The following is a 25213-nucleotide window of genomic DNA, read 5'->3' on the forward strand; positions in this document are numbered from 1 at the left end:
GTAATAAAGTTGTAAAAAACTACATTTACAGAGACACTGGTGCACATTGTGGCTCCTCAATCAACGACTGTGATGACGATGATATCCACCAGACCTGAGTTTGTTCAGAAAACTGCAGTTATTCCTAATGTGGTCCAATGTGTGATCACGTTTGGCTGCAGTTATTATATTCTCAATAAGTTATTAATTCCATTTCAAACAGCATCACCTGCCAGTGATCTATTAATTACTCGGATATTAACTCTCGGGTTAGAAGAGGTGAACTGACGTTTGGACTCGGTCCAGTCCTGCGGTGAGTGTCTGCAGAGCCGTCCTGGCTGCCTCCATGTGTTTGCAGTAATCTCTGACCAGCTGCAGCTCTGCCTCTTTGCTCTGGAGCACGGCGGCGGCATCATGAGCGGCACTGCTCCACCGGTCCTCAGCGAGGTCCAGAGCGGCTCGCTGCTCCGCGTCGGCCCCGCTCACCTGGGACAGCAGCGACACCTGGGCCAGGGCGGCTTCTCTGCAGTCCTGCAGGAGGCGTGGGACAACTTCACACAAACACCAGGCATGTTTCTTAAGCTGCCATAAACCATGAATTATCACGCCGTCTCACCTGAGCCTCCTTCACCTGCCGGGCCATGGCCGCCGGGCTGAGCTCGGCCGGACGGCTCCTGCAGCTCAGGACCTTGGAGACGAGGCGACTCAGGAGAGCATCAGAATCCCTGGAGGCAGAAATGAGAGCCTCCGGATCGTCCTGCGCTGCTTCACCCTGCACACACACACACACACACACACACACACACACACACACACACACACACACACACACACACACACACACACACACACACACACACACACACACACACACACACGACAAGTTTGATAAAATCACAGTTGAACTGTTTAAACATCATTTCCGCTCGTGTTGCTTAAATGAGTGTGTCTGACTGGAGGAGATATTGAGGATATTTATGGACGGAACCTCTCTGAACTTTACTGTGATGAACTGAACTGAACACTGAGACGGTCTGAAGAGACGTTCACAGACTTATTGTCATGGGTCCATGTTCATATTCACATTTTTTGTGTTTCTGGAACAAATGTTTTATTGAGATTAAATTCATATCATATTGAATTTCAATCAGGTTTTAGAGTTGGTGAGCTCCAGAAGATTTAGGAAAATTACACAATGACGAGCATTTAATTAGATTATAATGCTACTGAAAGGGTGGAGGAGGGAGGTTCCTCTGTGTGGAATCAGAACTGACAGCGGAGCTACATTCAGAATCTGCTGTGTCTGTGTGAGCTGGACTGGCTCCGCCCACACATGCCTATCTTGGGAAGAGGAGGAAGTACTTCCTCTCGTGGTGCCATGTGCCAGAGCAGAGCTGCCTAATTGTGGGAGGAGTCAAAGGGAGGGCCTACCTTGATGGGGTTTGATTAAACCCCCGATGACACTATATAGGGTTTGATTTCTGATTGGCTGCTTGGAGCAACACACTTTTTAAAACCTGAAACAAGCCAGGGACAGAGAGGACAGACTGTCTTCACTTCTGGGACGTCAGTCCAGGTATGGGGACGAGTAGTACTGCTGGAGAACTACTAGAAAGTAAATTTTTGAATAAGGCCAAAAATGACTGCAATTCCAAGTCTGTCCACTGGATGTCGCACTGCTTTCAACCAGTCAAGGAAACAGAGCCCTGAAACTGACTGTGTGGTGAGACGGCAGTGAAAGCTAAGTTGTTGCTCGCAAATCAGTTTTTATTTTTTCAAATGCACGTTAAAGGCGGCAGAAATCCTGCATCCCGAGAAGCTTTTAGCAACATTAGTTAGAGGAAACACTGCGGACATTGTAGGAGTTCAGATGGGATTATTTGTAGGAAATGCATTAATTGAAGATTCTCGGTTTTCACTGAGCGCCAGGTGTTTGTCGGTTACGGTGAAGTTACTACATCCATTTGAAGCAGCTGTATGTGAACTATGTGTGGAGAGCTTCAGGACGTTCACACAAACACGACAGGAAGTGGGTCAGCCGGTGGCGGTCATACCTCCAGGAGTTGACTGTTAGGTCCAGCGCCCGCGAGCAGCTGGATCTCGGTGAAGACACTCGTCACGGCAGATCCTTCTGGTTCCTCGCTGATCCCCCCTCGTCCCGCCCCCAGAGAGTACGGGTCCTCCCGGTATATCGGTACTTTGGCTGGGATTACTTCAGCTGATGGTTCCTGAACCGCCTGCAGTAACGGGAGTGACGCAGTGTCAGTTTGAGACATTAAACACTAACAAACAGGAGTGACAGTTATTCTCTGAGGATCGAGTCTCACATTGTGACTCTCTGTTCTCGGTACGATGCACGAACCGGCTCACATTTCTACCTCCAGGCACCTTTTGTTGCTTTTGTAATCAAAGACATAAACGTCTCTTCTAATCACTTTTCTCTAAAGTGAAACAGTCGTCAAACACCAAGTCAGTCCTGAAAGAAATCTGGAAGATTTCTGACAAGTTACAAGAGTATTTTCTGTGTTGTATTTTCATTTGTGTGTTTCCCTGTGAAGAATGTGTGAGAGCATGTACCTGCAAGTACCTGCAGGAGATTAAACATGAGCACATGAGTTCCCCGAGGCAACAATACTCACTTCTCCTATATCTAATTATGGAAGTATGTATTTTACTGAGGAGTCTTGGCAATAGAGTCAAACAGTCTTACTGAAGTTAATTATTGCAGAAAATATATGTAGTAATATGAACAAAACATGACCTTGTCTAATAACTTAAGCCTGATGTCGCTCATCGGTTTAACTGGATTGCGGAGGATTTTACTCAGACCCTCCGGGTTCACACACCAGCGATGCAACAACCACGCATGACTGAAGTGTGACTGAAACTCCCACGACCAGACACACACTCCAGCTCGGTCCTCGGTCTGCAGGACTCAGAGTGTAGACAGACCTTTGATTTTGGTCCCTTTCCCAGTTAGTGCACCTGATTGATCCCTTTATCCTAAAAACACACCAACATGTGTCGTCATGTCTTGTTAGGAGCTCGTCCTTAAACGTACCTGTGGTCTGGGTTGACTGTCGGAGGCCGATGTCCTCGGCCGTGACGGTGGACCGGTTCTTTGTTCTCCCTCTCCTTCAGTGTGTTTCTTCTCTGGAGCTTCTGTTCCCTCCTTCACCGTCAGGACTGATGCACCTTCCGTCAGCCTGGAGTCTGTTGCCTCTTCAGGTGGAGCCTCGGGAGTTTCCAGCTGTTGTAGTGAGACGGTCGTTTCTGGTTTTCCAGCGTGTTTGTCAGACAGTGTTTGTGTGCTTGATCCTGAAGGCCGGGACGCTTCAGGTGTCTTGTGGACTTTCTTCTTTGTGGCAGACTTCCTGTCGGCCTTGGAGATGGAGTCTTTGGCCTGTTTAGGTCTTTCCTCTGAGGAGCTCATGTGTTCATCCGTTACTGCAGATTCTGGTTTGACGTCTTCAGATAAGCTCTTTCCTGCAACTGTTGACTGTTCAGGAATGTTTCCCTCAAGTGCCCTGGAGATCCTATCACCTGAGACAGACCTGTCTACCTGACGTGCTCCTTCAAGAACTTCCTTCAAGACTTTGTCTCCTTCTTTTGATTTAGCTTCATCTTGTTTTGCAGACTCAGCACTAATCACTGCTCCTGGTTTATCAGAGTCTTTCTTTGATGGACTCACATCTGCAGTTCCTGACACTGCTGGAATCTTTTCTTCTGGAGCCTTTGCACCATCGAGTCCATCTTTGGTGGAGGCTTTGGGACCTTCAGGTCTGGACTCTCTGATTCTCACAGATTCTACCAGAATTACTGCTTCTGGTTTGACAGCCTCTTTCCTTTCTTCAGCTGTAGTCTCTTCTGGACGTCGTCCTTCAACCCTCTTGGGGATTTTCTCCTTTCTGACAAACTTTTCATGCTGACTCTGAGGTGAAGCATCAAACTCAGTCTTTGAAGAAACGTTGGGCTCTTCCCCCAGGCTGATATCTTTGGCCTCTTTAGGACCAGCCTCAGTGCTTCCAGTGGATTCTAATGTGATCACTGTGACTGGGCTCACTGTGGGTTTCCCACAAACACTTATTTCTGCAATGGTTGCCTCTGCAGGAACGTTTCGTTCAGGTTCGTTAGAGACTTTACCAACTGTGACAGACTTATCTCCCACGGTTTGAGGTGCACCTTCAAAGACAGCTTGTCTAGAAACTTTGGTATCTGCTTTCACAGCGGAATCTTGGACCTCTTTTGGTCTGGCCTTGTAGGTTTTTGCAGACTCAGCACTAATCACGGCTCCTGGTTTATCAGAGTCTTTCTTTGATGGACTCACATCTGCAGTTCCTGACACTGCTGGAATCTTTTCTTCAGGAGCCTTTGCACCATCAGGTCCATCTTTGGTGGAGGCTTTGGGACCTTCAGGTCTGGACTCTCTGATTCCCACAGATTCTACCAGAATTGCTGCTTCTGGTTTGACAGCCTCTTTCTTTTCTGCAGCTGTCGTCTCTTCTGGACGTCGTCCTTCAACCCTCTTGGGGATTTTCTCCTTTCTGACAAACTTGTCATCCTGACTCTGAGGTGAAGCATCAAGCTTAGCTTCAGATGAGACTTTGGGATCTTCTTTCATGCTGGTTTTCTCTCCATCCTGTCCAGTTCTCATGTCTTCCAGAATAATGATTGCCTCTGGTTTTTCAGCGTGTTTGTCAGACAGTGTTTGTGTGCTTGATCCTGAAGGCTGGGACGCTTCAGGTGTCTTGTGGACTTTCTTCTTTGTGGCAGACTTCCTGTCGGCCTTGGAGATGGAGTCTTTGGCCTGTTTAGGTCTTTCCTCTGAGGAGCTCATGTGTTCATCCGTTACTGCAGATTCTGGTTTGACGTCTTCAGTTAAGCTCTTTCCTGCAACTGTTGTCTGTTCAGGAATGTTTCCCTCAAGCGCCTTGGAGATCCTATCACCTGAGACAGACCTGTCTACCTGACGTGCTCCTTCAAGAACTTCCTTCAAGACTTTGTCTCCTTCTTTTGATTTAGCTTCATCTTGTTTTGCAGACTCAGCACTAATCACTGTTCCTGGTTTATCAGAGTCTTTCTTTGATGGACTCACATCTGCAGTTCCTGACACTGCTGGAATCTTTTCTTCTGGAGCCTTTGCACCATCGGGTCCATCTTTGGTGGAGGCTTTGGGACCTTCAGGTCTGGACTCTCTGATTCCCACAGATTCTACCAGAATTACTGCTTCTGGTTTGACAGCCTCTTTCCTTTCTTCAGCTGTAGTCTCTTCTGGACGTCGTCCTTCAACCCTCTTGGGGATTTTCTCCTTTCTGACAAACTTTTCATGCTGACTTTGAGGTGAAGCATCAAACTCAGTCTTTGAAGAAACGTTGGGCTCTTCCCCCAGGCTGATATCTTTGGCCTCTTTAGGACCAGCCTCAGTGCTTCCAGTGGATTCTAATGTGATCACTGTGACTGGGCTCACTGTGGGTTTCCCACAAACACTTATTTCTGCAATGGTTGCCTCTGCAGGAACGTTTCGTTCAGGTTCGTTAGAGACTTTACCAACTGTGACAGACTTATCTCCCACGGTTTGAGGTGCACCTTCAAAGACAGCTTGTCTAGAAACTTTGGTATCTGCTTTCACAGCGGAATCTTGGACCTCTTTTGGTCTGGCCTTGTAGGTTTTTGCAGACTCAGCACTAATCACTGCTCCTGGTTTATCAGAGTCTTTCTTTGATGGACTCACATCTGCAGTTCCTGACACTGCTGGAATCTTTTCTTCAGGAGCCTTTGCACCATCAGGTCCATCTTTGGTGGAGGCTTTGGGACCTTCAGGTCTGGACTCTCTGATTCCCACAGATTCTACCAGAATTACTGCTTCTGGTTTGACAGCCTCTTTCTTTTCTGCAGCTGTAGTCTCTTCTGGACGTCGTCCTTCAACCCTCTTGGGGATTTTCTCCTTTCTGACAAACTTGTCATCCTGACTCTGAGGTGAAGCATCAAGCTTAGCTTCAGATGAGACTTTGGGATCTTCTTTCATGCTGGTTTTCTCTCCATCCTGTCCAGTTCTCATGTCTTCCAGAATAATGATTGCCTCTGGTTTTTCACCGTCATTCTCAGACACACTTATTTCTGTAAGGGTTGTCTCTGCTGGAATGCGTGCCTCAGCTTTAACAGGTCGTTCATCCATTACAAAGTGATGTGCCTCTTCGGGTGTAGCCTCAGTACTCGTCATGGGTTCCAGGCTAATTACTGCGACTGCTTTCCCAGTTCCATCCTCAGAGAGGCTCCTTTCTGCAGTTTCTGTCTCTGCTTCACTTGGCTTCCCTGCAGCAAAGACAGTCGACGCTGGTTGAGAGGAATCTCTCAGACGTACTTTATCTGTCCTTTCAAGGCTGACGAGTGCTTCCACTCCTCCATCACCATTCGGAGGCTCATCGATCGGTTCTGGAGTGTTCGGCATGTCCAGCTGTATGACGCACACTTCAGGTGTTTTGTGGACTTTCTTCTTTGTGGCAGACTTCCTGTCGGCCTTGGAGATGGAGTCTTTGGCCTGTTTAGGTCTTTCCTCTGAGGAGCTCATGTGTTCATCCGTTACTGCAGGTTCTGGTTTGACGTCTTCAGATAAGCTCTTTCCTGCAACTGTTGTCTGTTCAGGAATGTTTCCCTCAAGTGCCTTGGAGATCCTATCAACTGAGACAGACCTGTCTACCTGACGTGCTCCTTCAAGAAATTCCTTCAAGACTTTGTCTCCTTTTGATTTTGCTTCATCTTGTTTTGCAGACTCAGCACTAATCACTGCTCCTGGTTTATCAGAGTCTTTCTTTGATGGACTCACATCTGCAGTTCCTGACACTGCTGGAATCTTTTCTTCTGGAGCCTTTGCAACATCAGGTCCATCTTTGGTGGAGGCTTTGGGACCTTCAGGTCTGGACTCTCTGATTCCCACAGATTCTACCAGAATTACTGCTTCTGGTTTGACAGCCTCTTTCTTTTCTGCAGCTGTAGTCTCTTCTGGACGTCGTCCTTCAACCCTCTTGGGGATTTTCTCCTTTCTGACAAACTTTTCATGCTGACTCTGAGGTGAAGCATCAAACTCAGTCTTTGAAGAAACGTTGGGCTCTTCCCCCAGGCTGATATCTTTGGCCTCTTTAGGACCAGCCTCAGTGCTTCCAGTGGATTCTAATGTGATCACTGTGACTGGGCTCACTGTGGGTTTCCCACAAACACTTATTTTTGCAATGGTTGCCTCTGCAGGAACGTTTCGTTCAGGTTCGTTAGAGACTTTACCAACTGTGACAGACTTATCTCCCACGGTTTGAGGTGCACCTTCAAAGACAGCTTGTCTAGAAACGTTGGTATCTGCTTTCACAGCGGAATCTTGGACCTCTTTTGGTCTGGCCTTGTAGGTTTTTGCAGACTCAGCACTAATCACGGCTCCTGGTTTATCAGAGTCTTTCTTTGATGGACTCACATCTGCAGTTCCTGACACTGCTGGAATCTTTTCTTCAGGAGCCTTTGCACCATCGGGTCCATCTTTGGTGGAGGCTTTGGGACCTTCAGGTCTGGACTCTCTGATTCCCACAGATTCTACCAGAATTGCTGCTTCTGGTTTGACAGCCTCTTTCTTTTCTGCAGCTGTAGTCTCTTCTGGACGTCGTCCTTCAACCCTCTTGGGGATTTTCTCCTTTCTGACAAACTTGTCATCCTGACTCTGAGGTGAAGCATCAAGCTTAGCTTCAGATGAGACTTTGGGATCTTCTTTCATGCTGGTTTTCTCTCCATCCTGTCCAGTTCTCATGTCTTCCAGAATAATGATTGCCTCTGGTTTTTCACCGTCATTCTCAGACACACTTATTTCTGTCAGGGTTGTCTCTGCTGGAATGCGTGCCTCAGCTTTAACGGGTCTTTCATCCATTCCAAAGTGATGTGCCTCTTCGGGTGTAGCCTCAGTACTCGTCATGGGTTCCAGGCTAATTACTGCGACTGCTTTCCCAGTTCCATCCTCAGAGAGGCTCCTTTCTGCAGTTTCTGTCTCTGCTTCACTTGGCTTCCCTGCAGCAAAGACAGTCGACGCTGGTTGAGAGGAATCTCTCAGACGTACTTTATCTGTCCTTTCAAGGCTGACGAGTGCTTCCACTCCTCCATCACCATTCGGAGGCTCATCGATCGGTTCTGGAGTGTTCGGCATGTCCAGCTGTATGACGCACACTTCAGGTGTCTTGGGGATTTTCTTCTTGGTGACAAACATTTCGGTCGGAGCACTATCAAGCACATCTGCTGTTGGGACTTCGGTATCGTCTTTCAAGTTGGAATGTTTGGTCCCTTCAGGTGGAGCGGCAGTATGTTTTATGTGTTCAGCTGTAATCACAGTTCTTCCTTTTGCTCCAGGTGCCTTGGGGATTCTCTCTGTTGAGCCTTTAGCACTGGCTCGTTCTGGGACCGTTTTAGGAGCGTCTTCCTCTCTGGTCTTTGTCAGTTCACGTGTAGAAGGTTTTGGAGAACCTTTAGAACCTTTTGGCTTTCTCTTAGTTGGTGAAACCTTTTCTTTCCCAACTACAGATCTTGTCTCTGTAGGTTTCCTGTCTTCTTGTGGAATTACTGTTTCTGGTTTTGAAGCTTCTTTCTCAGACAAGCTGGTTTCTGCTTCATGCTTCTTGGGGCTTTTCTCATCTGTGACCAACTTTTTGTGGAGTTTTGCACCTTCAGGCTCACCTTTTGTAAAGACTTTGGAATCTTTCACCTGTTCAGGCGGAGTCCCAGGATGTTCCACATGTTCTACCCTAACCACAGCTTCTGGTTCACCCATGTCATTCCCCGATGAGCTTACATCTGCAGCTCCTGCAGGAGTTTGGGGGATTTTCTCAATTGTAACAGGGTTTTCCTCCAGTTGTTTGATTGCACCATCAATGATTTCTGTAGTTAAGACTTTTGCCGCTTCAATGAGAATGAATTCTTTCATCTCTTCAGGTTGAACCTCAGACGGTTTGATGCATTCTACTGCAATGACTGTGATCGGCCTCATGGTGTCCTTCTCACATGAGCTGGATCTCCCAGAAACTTCAGCATCTCCTCGCAGATTGAACTCTTCCAGAACTTTAGTGTTAATGTGTTCTATACTTATCACTGCTTCTGGCTTTGCATCGTCGTTCTCAGATAAAATTATCTCAGCGATCGTTGTGTCATCAAGAATGTGTCTTTCAGCTGTTTTGGGGCTTTCCTCCATTGTGACGAGGCTTTCACGCAGAGTTTCAGACACACCATCAGGCTCATCTCTTCTGGAACCATCTTCTGTCACACTTCTCTTGGGTTCCAGGGTGACGACCGCCACTGGTCCCAGTGCATCTTCCTCAGGTAAGTTCAATCTGGTGACTGCTTCTGCTTCAAGTGGTTTCCCTGTTGCACCTGCAGTTTCAGTGAAGTTGCTCTGAGGAGGAACTTTATCTTTCCTTTCAATGCTGATGTGAGCTTCCACTCTTGCTTCTCGGCTCTTGGGCGCATCTACAGAGTCTCTCTGAGCTTCTCCGGGCGTTGTGGGCATATCCAGCAGTATCACGTGAACCCCTGGAGCTTTTAGGATTTTCTCTGTGGATCTTTCAGCCGGGTGGCGAGGTGCACCATCTTGCAGCGCTGCTGTTGACGATTTGGAATCGTTTTCCTCTTCAGGTCGAGCTGCAGTATAATTCTTGTGTTCTACTGAAATCACAGTTTCTGGTTTTACAGTGTCTTTCTCTGAAAGAGTAGTCTCTCTATTTGCTGGATCCACTTGACCGTGTCCTTCAGCTGCCTTGGGTATTTTCTCCGTACTTAAATATGTTTCATTCACCCCTTCAGTTTTCATATCTTCTAAGGTGATTATTGCTCGTGGTTGAGGACCATCATGCACATCCATTGTGGGGGTGTTGGCCTCTTCTGACCGGTTGGAATATTGGGTTAGTTTAGGCAGAGCCCCAGTACTTTTCATATCTTCAAGGGAAATTACTGCAACCGGTTTCATTGGATCTTCTTTGGACGGGTCTATTTCTGGAATCGGTGGTCCTGCTTCACTTGGCTGTCGTGCTGCAAAGCCACTGGAGACAGGCCGGGTGTCACTGACATGTACTTTATCTCTGATTTCAAGGCGAACTTCTGCTTCCACTTTTGGCTGTTTGTTCTTGGACACATCGTCCCTCCGAGTCTCGTCTGGATCGGTCGGCACGTCCAGTTGAATAATGCGAACTTCTGGCTTGCGACCTTCCTCCCCCGTGGTGGACTCCTGGTTCCTGCGTCGGGTTGCACTATCAAGCACATCTGTTGTTGTGATTTGAATATCGTCTTTCAGGCTGGATTCTTTGGCCTCAGGGTGCTTGGAGTGTTCTACTGTGATCACTGCTGCTGGTTTTCCAATGTCTTTTTCTGATGAGCTTATTTCTGCAGTGCCTGTCTCTGCTGAAGTTGAGGAGACTTCATCTTTCAGGCTTGTTTTGTCTCCATCCTTCGGAGGTGTAATATGTTCCAGAGTAATTATTGCTTCTGGCTTTGCAGCGTCTTTCTCAGGGAAGCTTATTGCTGCAACTGGAATTCTTTCTTTAGCTACTTCAGGGATTTTCTCGATGGTGACAGAGCTGGGTTCTGCTTCTACTCTTGTTTCCAGGCTCTTGGGCCTATCACCCGTTCTCCTTACATCTCTTTGAGACTCTTCTGGACTGGTCGGTATATCCAGTTGTATAACATGCACTGTTGGTGTTTTGCCGGTTTTCTCCATTGTTTGGGCTCCAGCTTGTGCTGGAGCTTTTCCAGATGTGTCGTCTTCTCTGGTCGTTATGGCCTCAGTTGTAGATAGATCTCTAGAGCCCCTGGACTTTCTCTTAGTTGGTGAAACTTTCTCAACCACAGTGCTCTCAGGTTTGTCTGTGACCACCTCAGAAGTTCCACGTGACTTTTTGCTGTCTGGTTCTTTTTTAGAACTTTTCATTTCAGCAGCAAAACCCTCAGAAGGTTTAAGACTTTCCGGCTTTGCTTTGGTTGGTGGAGTCTTTTGTTTTTCGACAGCAGTACTTCCAATTATCTCTGTGGCAGACTTTGGAGCTGAAGATCTTTCCAGGCCCTTCTTGGGCTTCGGGGCCTCCACTAGAGGGAGCTCTGGGGAAGGTTTTATTCCCTTTGACTGTCCCTTAGTTGGGTCTTCCTTGGTCTTTGTTACTGCAGAAAATTCCAGAGAAGGTGTCGGGCCCTTCAGCTTTCTCTTGGTTGGTGAAAGGTTTCCTTTTTCAACAACAGTTTTATCAGCTGCTCCTGGAATTGGAGATGGTTTTGCACCTTCAGGCTCTGGGCTGGACTTTGTGACTTTCACTGGAGAAGATACTGGGACACGTTTCACCTCTTTTGACTTTCTTTTAGTAGGTGAAAGATTCCCTTTGTCTACAACAGTGGGTAGAGTAGCTCCGGTGGACACTTCGGCAGGTGGAGCTGGTTTCTGGCTCTCAGGAACCATTTTGGTTTTTGTTGGTTCCACTTTAGATGGTTCTCTGGAAGGTTTAAGATCTTTTGACCTTCTCTCTGGGGGGGTGATCTCGGCTCCTGTAGTTGTTTCTGTGACTTCAGTGGTTGAACGTGACTCCTGATTGTCCTTCTTAGTCTTTGTGATCTGCATCACAGGATCTTCTGGAGCAGACTTAGAACCCTTTGGCTTTCCTTTTGTTGGTGAACTCTTTCCTCTTTCCTGACCCTGAGAGCTTGATGGTACCTTTTGACTTTCAGGATCTTCTCTTGACTTTCTCCTGCTGGTTTTACCCAGTGGGTCATCTTCAACAGAAGCTTCAGGAACATTCAGACTTTTCTCCATCGTTGTCATTGGCAAGGTCTTACTTGCCTCCACAGGAACTGCAGCTGAAGATTCTTTGTGGAATTCTTTCTCAGCTTTCTTGGACTCCAAAGTGGTGACAGAGATGGGTTCTGTAACTGAAGGAACATCGACACCTTGTGACTTTGTCATTGTTGGAGTGAGCTCTGGTTTGTTGATGACTTCAGCTTCTTCTACATATTTCTGTCTGCCAGATTCTTTTCCGGTCACAGGTCTTTGAGCAAGTTCTGGGGAGGTTTTTGGGCTCTTTGGTTTCTTCTTGGTTGGTGAAACCCTACCTTTATCCACAACAGTCCTTTCAGTTGATCCTGAGGCCTCATTTATCGGTGGAGACGTCTGACCAACAGGTTCCTTCTCATCTGCTTTTGATTTTCTTCTTGATGGTGCAACCGTTGCTTCTTCTGACTGCGGACCCTTCGTCTGCTCACTCAAACCCAAGGAAGATCCTTGGCTTCCAGGATCGTCCCTTGATTGAGGCGCCTCAGTATCTTTGTGATCGGGATCTGTCTGCTTTGACTTTCTTCTGGGTGCCACCATTCCTCCGTTGTCAGCAGCTTCTGGAGGCTGTTGAACCACCTCCAGGTTCGTGGAGTATTTATACTTGGATCCAGGATGAGACAATGACTCTGCACCCGCAGACACATCCAGACTTTTTGACTTCCTCATGGGTGGTGTCACTTTAGATTTTTGTATCTTTGCTGGCTCAGAACCCGCTGAAGGCCCTCGTGTATTTCCTGTCACCTCCTTGGTGGAACGTTCAGGCAAAAGGCTCTTATCTTTTGGTCTTCTTTTGGTTGGGGAGGGTGTATTTCCCTTGACGGGAGCCTCAGCTGAAGCTGTTTCTGTTTGTGGAGCTGGAGAAGATTCTCCCTGACTGTCTTTAGGCTTCACATCAGCACGTCTACCGATCACTTCTGGTGACGGTGTGGTCGGTTCTGCAGTTTTTGATTTACTTCTTGCTGGAACGACGGTTGTTTCTTCACGTTCAGGTTCTTTCTCTGTTTGTTCAATTTGCTCAGCAGCAGACTTGAGGGGAAGGTTTGGACTCTTTGTCTTTCGTTTTGGTGGTTGAACTTCAGCCTGTTTGGTCTGTCGGGGTGCAGATGGTTGCTCAGTGACCGACTGGGCGCTAGTCAACGATTCTGGAACATTTGGTGTGACGGCCGCTGTTTCATGTGTTTCTTTAACCTCGGCTCCAGTCTGAGTTTTGGGTTCAGAGACCACCTTAGTCTCTGGTCCAGTTGGTGGAGATCTGGACTTTCTCCTTGACGGCACAGGGGTGGTTCCTACACTGACTGACTGCTCAGCCACCTCGTGAGTGGGCCCAACCTGTGCAGCTGAGGGCTGCGGTTCTCCAGTAGTCTTGTGACTCTGCGGTTCTCCAGAAGTTTTGTGACTCTGCAGTTCACTAGAAGTCTGCGGTTCTCCAGAAATCTTGCGACTCTGCGGTTCTCCAGTTGTCTTGCGACTCTGCGGTTCTTCAGAAGTCTGCGGTTCTCCAGAAGTCTTGCGACTCTGCGGTTGTCCAGAAGTCTGCGGTTCTCCAGAAGTCTTGCGACTCTGCGGTTGTCCAGAAGTCTGCGGTTCTCCAGAAGTCTTGCGACTCTGCGGTTCTCCAGAAGTCTGCGGTTCTCCAGAAGTCTTGCGACTCTGCGGTTCTCCAGAAGTCTGCAGTTTTCCAGAAGTCTTGTGACTCTGCGGTTCTCCAGAAGTCTTGCGACTCTGCGGTTCTCCAGAAGTCTTGCGACTCTGCGGTTCTCCAGAAGTCTGCGGTTCTCCAGAAGTCTTGCGACCCTGCGGTTGTCCAGAAGTCTGCGGTTCTCCAGAAGTCTTGCGACTCTGCGGTTCTCCAGAAGTCTGCGGTTCTCCAGAAGTCTTGCGACTCTGCGGTTCTCCAGAAGTCTGCAGTTCTCCAGAAGTCTTGTGACTCTGCGGTTCTCCAGAAGTCTGCGGTTCTCCAGAAGTCTTGTGACTCTGCGGTTCTCCAGAAGTCTTGCGACTCTGCGGTTCTCCAGAAGTCTTGCGACTCTGCGGTTGTCCAGAAGTCTGCGGTTCTCCAGAAGTCTTGCGACTCTGCGGTTGTCCAGAAGTCTGAATTTCTCCAGAAATCCCGTGACTCTGCGGTTCTCCAGAAGTCTGCGGTTCTCCAGATATCTTGCGACTCTGCGGTTCTCCAGAAGTCTTGCGACTCTGCGGTTCTCCAGAAGTCTTGCGACTCTGCGGTTCTCCAGAAGTCTTGCGACTCTGCGGTTCTCCAGAAGTCTTGCGACTCTGCGGTTGTCCAGAAGTCTGCGGTTCTCCAGAAGTCTTGCGACTCTGCGGTTGTCCAGAAGTCTGAATTTCTCCAGAAATCCCGTGACTCTGCGGTTCTCCAGAAGTCTGCGGTTCTCCAGATATCTTGCGACTCTGCGGTTCTCCAGAAGTCTTGCGACTCTGCGGTTCTCCAGAAGTCTTGCGACTCTGCGGTTCTCCAGAAGTCTGCGGTTCTCCAGAAGTCTTGCGACTCTGTGGTTCTTCAGAAGTCTGCAGTTCTCCAGAAGTCTTGCGACACTGCGGTTGTCCAGAAGTCTGCGGTTCTCCCGAAGTCTTGCGACTCTGCGGTTCTCCCGAAGTCTTGCGACTCTGCGGTTGTCCAGAAGTCTGAATTTCTCCAGAAATCTCGTGACTCTGTGGTTGTCCAGAAGTCTGCGGTTCTCCAGAAGTCTTGCGACTCTGCCGTTCTCCAGAAGTCTGCGGTTCTCCAGAAGTCTTGCGCCTCTGCGGTTCTCCAGAAGTCTGCGGTTCTCCAGAAGTCTTGCGCCTCTGCGGTTCTCCAGAAGTCTTGCGACTCTGGGGTTCTCCAGAAGTCTGCGGTTCTCCAGAAGTCTTGCGACTCTGGGGTTCTCCAGAAGTCTGCGGTTCACCAGAATTCTTGCGACTCTGCGGTTGTGCAGAAGTCTGCGGTTCTCCAGAAGTCTTGCGACTCTGCGGTTCTCCAGAAGTCTTGCGACTCTGCGGTTCTCCAGAAGTCTGCGGTTGTCCAGAAGTCTGCGGTTGTCCAGAAGTCTTGCGACTCTGCGGTTCTCCAGAATTCTTGCGACTCTGCGGTTCTCCAGAAGTCTGCGGTTCTCCAGAAGTCTTGCGACTCTGCGGTTCTCCAGAAGTCTGCAGTTCTCCAGAAGTCTTGTGACTCTGCGGTTCTCCAGAAGTCTGCGGTTCTCCAGAAGACTTGTGACTCTGCGGTTCTCCAGAAGTCTGCGGTTCTCCAGAAGTCTTGCGACTCTGCGGTTCTCCAGAAGTCTGCGGTTCTCCAGATATCTTGCGACTCTGCGGTTCTCCAGAAGTCTTGCGACTCTGCGGTTCTCCAGAAGTCTGCGGTTCTCCAGAAGTCTTGCGACTCTGCGGTTCTCCAGAAGTCTGCGGTTCTCCAGAAGTCTGCGGTTCTCCAGAAGTCTTGCGACTCTGCGGTTCTCCAGAAGTCTGCGGTTCTCCAGAAGTCTTGCGACTCTGCGGTTCTCCAGAAGTCTGCGGTTCTCCAGAAGTCTTGCGACTCTGCGGTTCTCCAGAAGTCTGCGGTTCTCCAGAAGTCTTGCGACCCTGCGGTTGTCCAGAAGTCTGCGGTTCTCCAGAAGTCTTGCGACTCTGCGGTTCTCCAGAAGTCTGCGGTTCTCCAGAAGTCTTGCGACTCTGCGGTTCTTCAGAAGTCTGCGGTTCTCCAGAAGTCTTGTGACTGTGAGATGTTCTTGTTGGTTCCCCTCCAGGTTTCTCCATGGCAGCACTCTTTGTGTTCTTCACATCAGGTGAGGCAGCAGCCTTCTGAGGTTTGCTCTCAGTTTTTTTCTGGACTGAAGCTGAGGATTCACCTGAATTCTCCGCGGGCGAAACGTTTTGCTGTTCTCCTTTAACTTGAAGCTTCTTCTCAGGCGAACGTTTGCTTTTTCTGGGTGGAGCCACCATGGAGCTCTTTGTCTCCTCCAGCTTTCCAGGAACAACATCAGGGGACCGACTGTCCGACGGCCTCCGTTTACTCTTCTGATCAAGGTTCTCCAGGGGAAAATGAAAAAGGCATTAGAAATGATCGGACAGCGATGAGGCGATGTGTGTAGAATAGCTGTGAGACAAAGGACATACCTTTAAGCTCTGATTTAGAGACTCTTTCTGTGTCTCTGCTTCTTTAAGTGTCTCTGAACCGTCCATCAGCAGCTTCTCCAACAGGTCCGGAGACAGACAGCCTTTAAGGAACTGCTGGTGTGACAGCGCCTCCTGCAGGCTGGCCCGCAACTTTTCACCTTCGTCTAATTTTACCTACCGAGAAAAAAAGTAGTTAAATACAGACGTTGTATACGACAGACACATCGGTCATTTAAAGGTTCTGACTGAAGATAAACCTTCATCGTTCTGTCTCCGGCTGGGAGTTAAAAACATGAGAAAACTGTTGGATTTTACAAAATAAGATTTGTGAGATTTCATAATGTTTCTGCTAAAATTAAGGAGAATGAAAGTTCAAAAAACTGAAAGTCATATTTGTGTAATAAACCTAAAATATTTGAAGGTCTCAGTGTTAGAATTTCACTTTGAAAAAATAGGAAAAGGAAGATAAGCTCCTATGTGTATAAAAACAATAATAATCCTCTAGATCGATATTTAAACATCAGTGTGTTTTCAATTAGTTTTTAAATCTATTTCACTTCCTGAAATACGAAATAGTTTGAGGTTTTCTTGAATTTAATTTCATTAAGACCTTGAAAGTCAAACAAAACCTTAAAATATAACATTTGTACCCAAAAACAAGCTTTTAATTAAAGTTAAAGAAAAATGAAATGAGTCAAATCAATAATACTTGTTAATTATGGAGCGGTTTGGATTAAATCCTAACATGTTGTAGAACTCGGACAGACGCTCAGAGCAAAGAGAAGAAAATCAAGTGAAAAACATTCGATAGGAATAATAAGTCTCTGAACAAAGCAGGTAAACATCTGTAATGGAGAGAAACGTGGTGATGACCGGGTCCTGAGCTGCTCAGGTTGGTCAGGTTAACATCAATACCTGTGCAGAAGCAACAGACTGGGCCGGTTCTCCACGGTTCCAGCTCTGCAGAGCCTCCAGGCTCCGGCTCAGGCAGCCGGCTGTGTTGGAGCAGCAGGTGGTCTGGTGGTCCTTCAGTCTGGACGTCAGGCTGAGAACACAGAGAACCATCAGCTCCAACACAAACATCCATTAAGTTCTCTGGACTCACTGCGTCACCAAACCTCAGAACAGCTGCGTGCAGCTGTTGGGAGAAGGTTTCGTGTTTAAACAGCGACATTTTGTAGTTTTCAATTATGCTGTTTGTTTTCCAATGAGCTTTAAACATCAGAGCTCAATGATTGGAGTTGGATTGTTATTACAGTGACTGTCAAAATAAAACTACCAAGTTGGATTGTTATTACGGTGACTGTCAAAATAAAACTACCAAGTTGGATTGTTATTACGGTGACTGTCAAAATAAAACTACCAAGTTGGATTGTTATTACGGTGACTGTCAAAATAAAACTACCAAGTTGGCATTGTTATTACGGTGACTGTCAAAATAAAACTACCAAGTTGGATTGTTATTACGGTGACTGTCAAAATAAAACTACCAAGTTGGATTGTTATTACGGTGACTGTCAAAATAAAACGACCAAGTTGGATTGTTATTACGGTGACTGTCAAAATAAAACTACCAAGTTGGATTGTTATTACGGTGACTGTCAAAATAATGGATGTGGTTTATTAGGGGAGTTTACCCGGCATGCTGCTGGCTCAGAGACTCCACGGTGTTCAGCACGTCGGCAGGAAGCTCCTCCCCCGCAGACCTGGATGTGACTTCCTGCTGCAGGTCGGAAACCTTCCCGCCCAAACCTTCCAGAGACTTCTGACACGTCTGCAGGGACAACAGCAGAAACAGATCACTCCTCTGAAACTAATAAAGCCCCCATGAGTATTCAGAGCGGGGGAGTCTAACATGAGTCTAATATGAGTCTAACATGAGTCTAACGAGAGTCTAACAAGAGTCTAACAAGAGTCTAACAAGAGTCTAACATGAGTCTAACATGAGTCTAACATGAGTCTAACAAGAGTCTAACATGAGTCTAACATGAGTCTAACAAGAGTCTAACATGAGTATAACAAGAGTCTAACATGAGTCTAATGTGAGTCTAACATGAGTCTAATATGAGTCTAACGAGAGTCTAACAAGAGTCTAACAAGAGTCTAACATGAGTCTAATATGAGTCTAACATGAGTCTAATATGAGTATAACAAGAGTCTAACATGAGTCTAATATGAGTCTAATATGAGTCTAACATGAGTCTAATATGAGTCTAACGAGAGTCTAACAAGAGTCTAACAAGAGTCTAACATGAGTCTAATATGAGTCTAACATGAGTCTAATATGAGTCTAACATGAGTATAACAAGAGTCTAACATGAGTCTAATATGAGTCTAATATGAGTCTAACATGAGTCTAATATGAGTCTAACGAGAGTCTAACGAGAGTCTAACAAGAGTCTAACAAGAGTCTAACATGAGTCTAACATGAGTCTAACAAGAGTCTAACAAGAGTCTAACATGAGTCTAACATGAGTCTAACAAGAGTCTAACAAGAGTCTAACGAGAGTCTAACATGAGTCTAACATGAGTCTAACAAGAGTCTAACAAGAGTCTAACATGAGTCTAATATGAGTCTAACAAGAGTCTAATATGAGTCTAACATGAGTCTAACATGAGTCTAACATGAGTCTAACATGAGTCTAACGTGAGTCTAATATGAGTCTAACAAGAGTCTAACAAGAGTCTAACAAGAGTCTAACATGAGTCTAATATGAGTCTAACAAGAGTCTAACATGAGTCTAACAAGAGTCTAACAAGAGTCTAACATGAGTCTAATATGAGTCTAACATGAGTCTAACAAGAGTCTAACAAGAGTCTAACATGAGTCTAACGTGAGTCTAACGTGAGGCTCTAATCTGCCAAAGCAACAAGCAAATGGTAAAGAAATTGAAAGAAAACACAGATTTTCTAAAGAGTAGCGACACAAGAGAACCGAGCAGGGAGAGTTCTCGTCATGCTGCCATGGAACTGGTATTAATGAGGCTCCTGAACTAAAATGAGTTTCACACTGTTGATTCACTGACTCCAAAAAGTGGCGCATGAATTTAAAGCTGATTGTAGTGAAGATTAAAATCTATTATAGATCATGTGAGTTCAACCCAATAAAGTGTTTTTCTTTAATCATAAGAAAACATATTGGATGTGTTTCCATTCTCCCGCTCTTAGCCCCGGTGTTTAGCTGATGACTTGTTTCCACGGCGACCAGACCTGCAGGCTGCTCCAGTGCCGCTGCAGCTGCTCCATGTTGTCTCGAGGTTCGCTGTAGCTGAGCGCCTGGTCCAGAGAGCGCAGCTCCCACTGCAGCGCCGCGCCGCGCTCCCTCGCTGCCTCGGCATGCCGCCGCACGCCCTCGTCCAGCTCCGCCAGCCGGGCCTCGCAGGCCACCAGCCGCTCCCTCACCTCCTGCTCCGAGGAGGAGCAGAGCTCGTGCAGCTGACCAACCTCCAGCATCAGAGCGTCGCGGCCCCCCGGGGTGCACAGCCTCAGCAGGAGGTCTCTGGAGGAGTCCAGCTCCTTCATCTCCCTCTGCTCCCGGTCCACCGTCTGCAGCAGGGCCTGAGAGGAGGAGGAGGAGGAGGAGGAGGAGTACGAGGAGGAAGAACAAGAGGAGGAGGAGGAGGAGGAGGAGGAGGAGGAGGAGGAGGAACACAGCATCAGCAGCAGTTAGTCTAAAAAATGTAAAGTTCCATCAGTTAGTTGGAGGAAGATGCTCTATAATCTGAACGTCAGAGGAGGAAGATGCTCTATAATCTGAATGTCAGAGGAGGAAGATGCTCTATAATCTGGATGTCAGAGGAGGAAGATGCTCTAACCCTAACCCTAGGACTGAGTTAGTTCAGGAATAATGAGACTTAGTTAACAGGAACTCAGTGAAATAAAAACATAGTTGCCACAGTGAGCAGGACTTAAAGTAAGTGTAGTAAGTGTAACTGAGTAAGAGTACTCAGAGTAGTGGGCTGACCTTCAGAGTGTGGGCGGAGCTCTGCAGAGCCTGCCGGTCCTGTGGAGGCGGGCCGAGCCCTTTGACCTGCTCCCTCAGCCAATCCTGAGCCGCCTCGTGCTGCTCTACCAGCAGGGTGCACTGTCGCTCCGTCTGGACGCCGCGCTCCAGCTCACCCACCGCGTCCTGACCACAGACACAACATTCAGCCTCAAACCTCACGGCGGTGGCGGCGGCGGCGGTGGCGGCGGCGGCGGTGGCGGCGGCGGGGACTCACCGTCAGCTGGCTGAGCAGCGCCGGGATCAGCAGCTCCTTCTCCGACCAGGACGGATCCAACCAGCCGGGGTCCTGGGTCACCTCGAAAAGCTCCGCCGCCTGAAGGAGAAGAGCTGCACTGATCAGCCACAACATTAAGTCTACACCTCGCTGAGGCTCATCCCACAAACGCTCCAGGAGACATCTGGCATCTGTAATGTTCTCCAAACAAGTTCCTCATGCAACACAAAGCTTTTAAAATCGAGTCCAGACCAGTCTGACACGTCTGAAACACTTTTAAATAATGCCTCTGGACAGAAATCCTTCAAATTAAAACCAAAAACTGATACGTCTCTGATCCGTCTAAAACCACATCTCTTCTTAAGTCCTTCTAAAACCAGGACTTCTCCAAGAACACAAAAAATAGTCCAATAAAATCAAAACATCTCAAATATGTCCTAAGTTTGTCTAAAACTCATTAAAAACTAGTCGAGAACTTTTCTAACTGGAGACGCCAACAAAAGTCAACAAATAGTTTCAAACAAAAACAGAATTTGTCCAAATGATTCAAACCGAGCCGCAAAGTGTCTCATTAAAGACGGTCCAGGACTCGGTTCTGCTTCCTGTTTCCTGAGTGTTGGTGCTGAGTGGGAGGAGCTGTGACATCACTCCACCTCTTCCCATGATGCACCCCGGTCAGCCCGGACGCCGGCTGGTCTTAATGTTGTGGCCGACTCCGTACCTGAGCTCGCAGGTCAGCGATGGCGGGGGCCATGGCGGCGCCGCGGTCCTGCAGGGTCCGGGCCCGCTCCACCGCCTGCCGCCGCTCCCCCAGGCCGGGCCAGGGGAAGAGCGACGGCAGCTCCGTCACCTCCCTCTGCAGCTCCGCCAGACGCTCCCCGGTTCGAACCCGCCGCTGCTGGCAGGACGCCAGGCGGCGCGGCAGGGCCTGCAGCTCTCTGGGGGGAGGGGCAGGTGGTCAGCGCCGCCACACAGACCGTCGGCCGGCGAGTTTTGCTCCGCCTCTCACCTCTGCGTCTCCTCGGCCGCCCGCCGGAGCTCCGCCCACTGCTCCTCCGAGTGGCTGACACCGCGCTGCACCTCCTCCCGCTGCGCCTCCTGCAGCTCCTGGTTTTCACACAGACTCTGAGCTCGAGTCCTCAGCTCGGCCAGCCGAGACTCCGCCTCCGACCGGCGGTCCACAATGTTCTGGACACAAACATTGAAACATTGAAACACAACAAATTCTCTGGTTTTTGGTTTTAGATTTTCTACAATATTAAAATGAGAAGTCGCTGAAATAAAATATCTTTATAATCTAAATAATACTGTGATGTTAACAGTTAAAGTATATACACACATTGTTTGTTATAACTGAATTTAAAATGTAAATTAGAACTATTAATAATATATTTCGGCAACAAAGAGTTAAGGAAGTTAATTACTTTTACTTAAGTATTTTTTATAATATGTAATTTTTACATTGTTGAGGATTTTCAACTTTTAACACTTTATAATGGACAACTTCCATATGACAAGTGATTTGAATAGTTTTCCTATGTAAGAAATGTATTTATAAATAAATATAATATTATCGATGTTATTTAAATAACTTGATAGAGTTTTTAGATAAAACAGTTTTTCACTTGAGTCTTAATCATTGGTGTTATTTGGGATTGATCAGCTGATCAGTCAGTGGTTACCTGAGCTGAGTCCAACCTGCCCTGGATCTGAGCCTGGTTGCCCCTGCTGCCCCCCTCCAGGCCCCGGGCCTGCTCCTGCAGGTTCTGGATCCAGGCCCTGGTGCTTCCAGCGTGGGTGTTGAAGGCCTCCAGCTCCCGCTGGAGAGAGTACTGCAGCTCCGCCTTCTTCATGGTGTCCTCGGCAGCCTTGAGGACGGACTCCCACTGCTCCTCCCAGTCCCGGACCTCCTGCTGCACCTCCTCCTGCACCTCCTGCTGCTCCTCCTGCTGCTCCGCCAGACCGAGGACGAGTCTCCGGAGCTCGCTGAGCCTACAGTCTCCCTCCGGTCTGCAGCTCAGGACGGCCTGGAGGAACCACAGGACGGCCTGTCAGTCTGCTGCTCTCTGCTGCTCCCTGCTAAACTCTGCTGCTCTCTGCTGCTCCCTGCTAAACTCTGCTGCTCTCTGCTGCTCTCTGCTGCTCCCTGCTGCTCTCTGCTGCACTCTGCTGCACTCTGCTAAACTCTGCTGCTCTCTGCTGCTCTCTGCTGCTCTCTGCTGCTCACTGCTAAACTCTGCTGAGTAGTGTGAATGGGTTTGACTTAGTTGTGTGTGTGTGTGTGTGTGTGTGTGTGTGTGTGTGTGTGTGTGTGTGTGTGTGTGTGTGTGTGTGTGTGTGTGTGTGTGTGTGTGTGTGTGTGTGTGTGTGTGTGTGTGTGTGTGACCTGAGCAGTCTGGATGCTCCTCTGAGGGTCTGACCGTCCCTCCAGCTCCTGCAGACTCAGCAGTTTCTCCTGCAGCCAGGCGCTGCTGCTCGCTCTGTGAGCTTCCAGCTCGTCCTGCTGCTCCTCCACGCCTCTCTGCTGCTCTGCTCGCTGCAGCGCCTCCCTGCCGTGCTGCAGGACTCTCCTCCACCGCTGCTCTGCCTCCGTCACCTTCTGCTCCACCTCCTTCTTCTTGTCCTCTGCGACGTCCTCAGAGCTCAGACTCTGGCTCTGGTTCTTCAGCTTCTGCAGTCTGGTGTCTCCTTCAGGTTTGGAGCTCAAAATGTTCTGATGAAGGAAACAGAGCAGCTGATTCACCTCAACATGACCGCTCACCCTGGATGCTAAGCTAACTGCGTCACGGATTAAACTCTAAGAAATCACATGCAGAGACGGATTCCGTCTCGGTTCCACACGTTGTTGGTGGTTCTCTTTCAGGTAGAGCCTCCAGGCTTTCTGAAGACGAGACCTTTGGTTGGTTCCTCGTTGCAGAACCTGTCAGGTTCCATCAGGCTGATTGGAGGTGTGGTTTTCATCCAAGGTGTCTCTGTTCATTCATCTTTCTTCTTTCCAGACTCGTTTCCCCACAGCATGATGCTGCCTCCGCCATGCTGATGAGTGGTGAAGCATGATGCTGCCTCCGCCATGCTGATGAGTGGTGAAGCATGATGCTGCCTCCGCCATGCTGATGAGTGGTGAAGCATGATGCTGCCTCCGCCATGCTGATGAGTGGTGAAGCATGATGCTGCCTCCGCCATGCTGATGAGTGGTGGAGCATGATGCTGCCTCCGCCATGCTGATGAGTGGTGGAGCATGATGCTGCCTCCGCCATGCTGATGAGTGGTGAAGCATGATGCTGCCTCCGCCATGCTGATGAGTGGTACCCGGTTTGAGGATTAAGTTTGTCCTGGTCCCAGAGTCCTTCAGATGAACGTTGTCAGACCCCAGAGAGGCTGCAATGAGCCAGTCGACCATACAGGCCTGATAGGTGGATGCTATAAAGAATGTTCTCCTTCTTGAGGGTTCTCCAGAGAGGAAAGCTGACAGAGTGACCATCAGGTTCTTGGTTCACCTCCTGGACTCATCGCTGAGTTTAGGCATCCGGCTGCAGAAGAGTCCTGGTGGTTCACAGCTTCTTCTATTACAGATGATGGAGGCCGCTGAGCTCACTGGGACCTTCAGCAGATTTATGCCTGGAGACAATCCGGTCTGGGAGGACCACACGGTTCTATTGGCTCCATGCTTGGTTAACACTGGACCTTGTATAGAGTGAGCCTTTCCAAACCATCTGGGACTGAGTTTACCAGAAGCGGTGGAAACAGGAAGCACCTGAGCTCGGTTTGGCTCCAGAGAAGAGGCTGTGAATGCGTCACCTGTCGGGTAATGGCTGACCGTCCTGACTCACCTGTGCAGCTCTCAGCCGCTCCTCGGCTCCGGCTCGGCTGCTCAGTGAGTCCAGTTGTTGTTGGAGGTCGTTCAGCCAGCGGTCGGTGTCCTGAAGATGTGAGTCAAACTCTGTCACCTGGAAAAAGAAGGGAGTTTGGAGAAAGTGCACGTCATCCAGAGTCTGTCCCGACTCTGAGACATGACGTGAAGCCCACCATAGGGTGTTTAATGACTGATCTGACCTGAGCCGCTCTGTCGTGGGCCTGCTGCTCCATCTCAGCTCGTGCTTCCTCCTCGCTGTGCTTGGCGTCCTGCAGCAGCGTCCTCCACCTCTCTTCCGTGTCCTGGACCACCTGCTGGACCCGGACCCTCCGGTCCTCGTCCACATCTGGGTGGTCGCAGATGGTCTGGCCCCGCCTCCTCAGGTTGTTAACCTTACAGTCCCCGTCGGGCCTGGAGCTCAGGACGGCCTACGGGAGGGAGGAGGGTGGCGTTAGCCGGGTTCTCTGGTTCCTCCAGACGTGGGCGCAGTGTGACGGACCTGCGCCATGTGACGGACCTGCGCCATGCGTCTCCTCTGCTCCGCGGCGGCTCCAGTGCCCTGCAGCCGCTGCTGCTCCTGTCTGATCAGCGCCTCACTGGCGCCGCTCTGAGCCTGGAAGTCGTCCCACAGGGCGCCGAGCTCCACCTGCCCGGCCGCTTGCAGCGCCGCTCTCCACTGCTGCTGCGGCGCCTCCAGCAGCTGCTCCACCTCACACCTCCTGCTCTCCTCCAGCGCAGAGGAGACATCCTGACCCTGTTTCTGCAGAATCTGAAGCTTCAGGTCTGCCTCGGGTTTAAAGGACCGGACAGCCTGGGGGAGCACACACACACACACACACACACACACACACACACTTATTTACACACTTATTATCTTACTAATTATTTTTCCTAATGAATTAATTTTGTAGAATCTGACTTAGATTTGTACGCAGTAAGTGTTTACAGTGTGTAGGATCACATTTCACCGGGTGGTCGTGAGTAGCATGCTAATGCTAATCACAGCTACTGGGGATACAGGCTAATGCTAATGCTACACACAGTGGGCCGACTTTCAAGCTGCTATGAAGAAGAATGGGAGAAGTTCCAGTAAACAGGAGTTCAGCTAAATAGAAAGCCTGCAGATGAAGGCTTGAACTAATGCTAACAGACGCTTCAGTGAGAAGAACCAAGAGACAACAGCTCATCTGAGCAGCATCTGTTACTCCATTACTTGTTTTAAGA

General features: G+C 48.7%; 1 protein-coding gene across 1 annotated transcript in view; it reads right to left on the reverse strand.

Moving 5' to 3' along the window:
* LOC308119657 (uncharacterized protein) overlaps window positions 1–25213 on the reverse strand; it is a gene marked incomplete at both ends in the record, with an annotated part of 110077 nt that overhangs the window by 51218 nt on the left and 33646 nt on the right. Inside the window, 17 exons of the mRNA XM_080479805.1 lie at window positions 269–510; window positions 596–751; window positions 2034–2216; window positions 3041–15829; window positions 15917–16090; window positions 16832–16961; window positions 17554–17690; window positions 19127–19474; window positions 19881–20045; window positions 20137–20235; window positions 20858–21074; window positions 21146–21324; window positions 21819–22163; window positions 22523–22849; window positions 23967–24083; window positions 24190–24417; window positions 24507–24800. Coding sequence (XP_080335931.1) covers window positions 269–510; window positions 596–751; window positions 2034–2216; window positions 3041–15829; window positions 15917–16090; window positions 16832–16961; window positions 17554–17690; window positions 19127–19474; window positions 19881–20045; window positions 20137–20235; window positions 20858–21074; window positions 21146–21324; window positions 21819–22163; window positions 22523–22849; window positions 23967–24083; window positions 24190–24417; window positions 24507–24800 — 16130 coding nt within the window. The remainder of the gene's footprint in view (window positions 1–268; window positions 511–595; window positions 752–2033; window positions 2217–3040; window positions 15830–15916; window positions 16091–16831; window positions 16962–17553; window positions 17691–19126; window positions 19475–19880; window positions 20046–20136; window positions 20236–20857; window positions 21075–21145; window positions 21325–21818; window positions 22164–22522; window positions 22850–23966; window positions 24084–24189; window positions 24418–24506; window positions 24801–25213) is intronic.

This window comes from Lipophrys pholis (genome assembly GCF_963383615.2).
Source record: "Lipophrys pholis genome assembly, chromosome: 14".
NCBI classification, from domain to species: Eukaryota; Metazoa; Chordata; class Actinopteri; order Blenniiformes; family Blenniidae; genus Lipophrys; species Lipophrys pholis.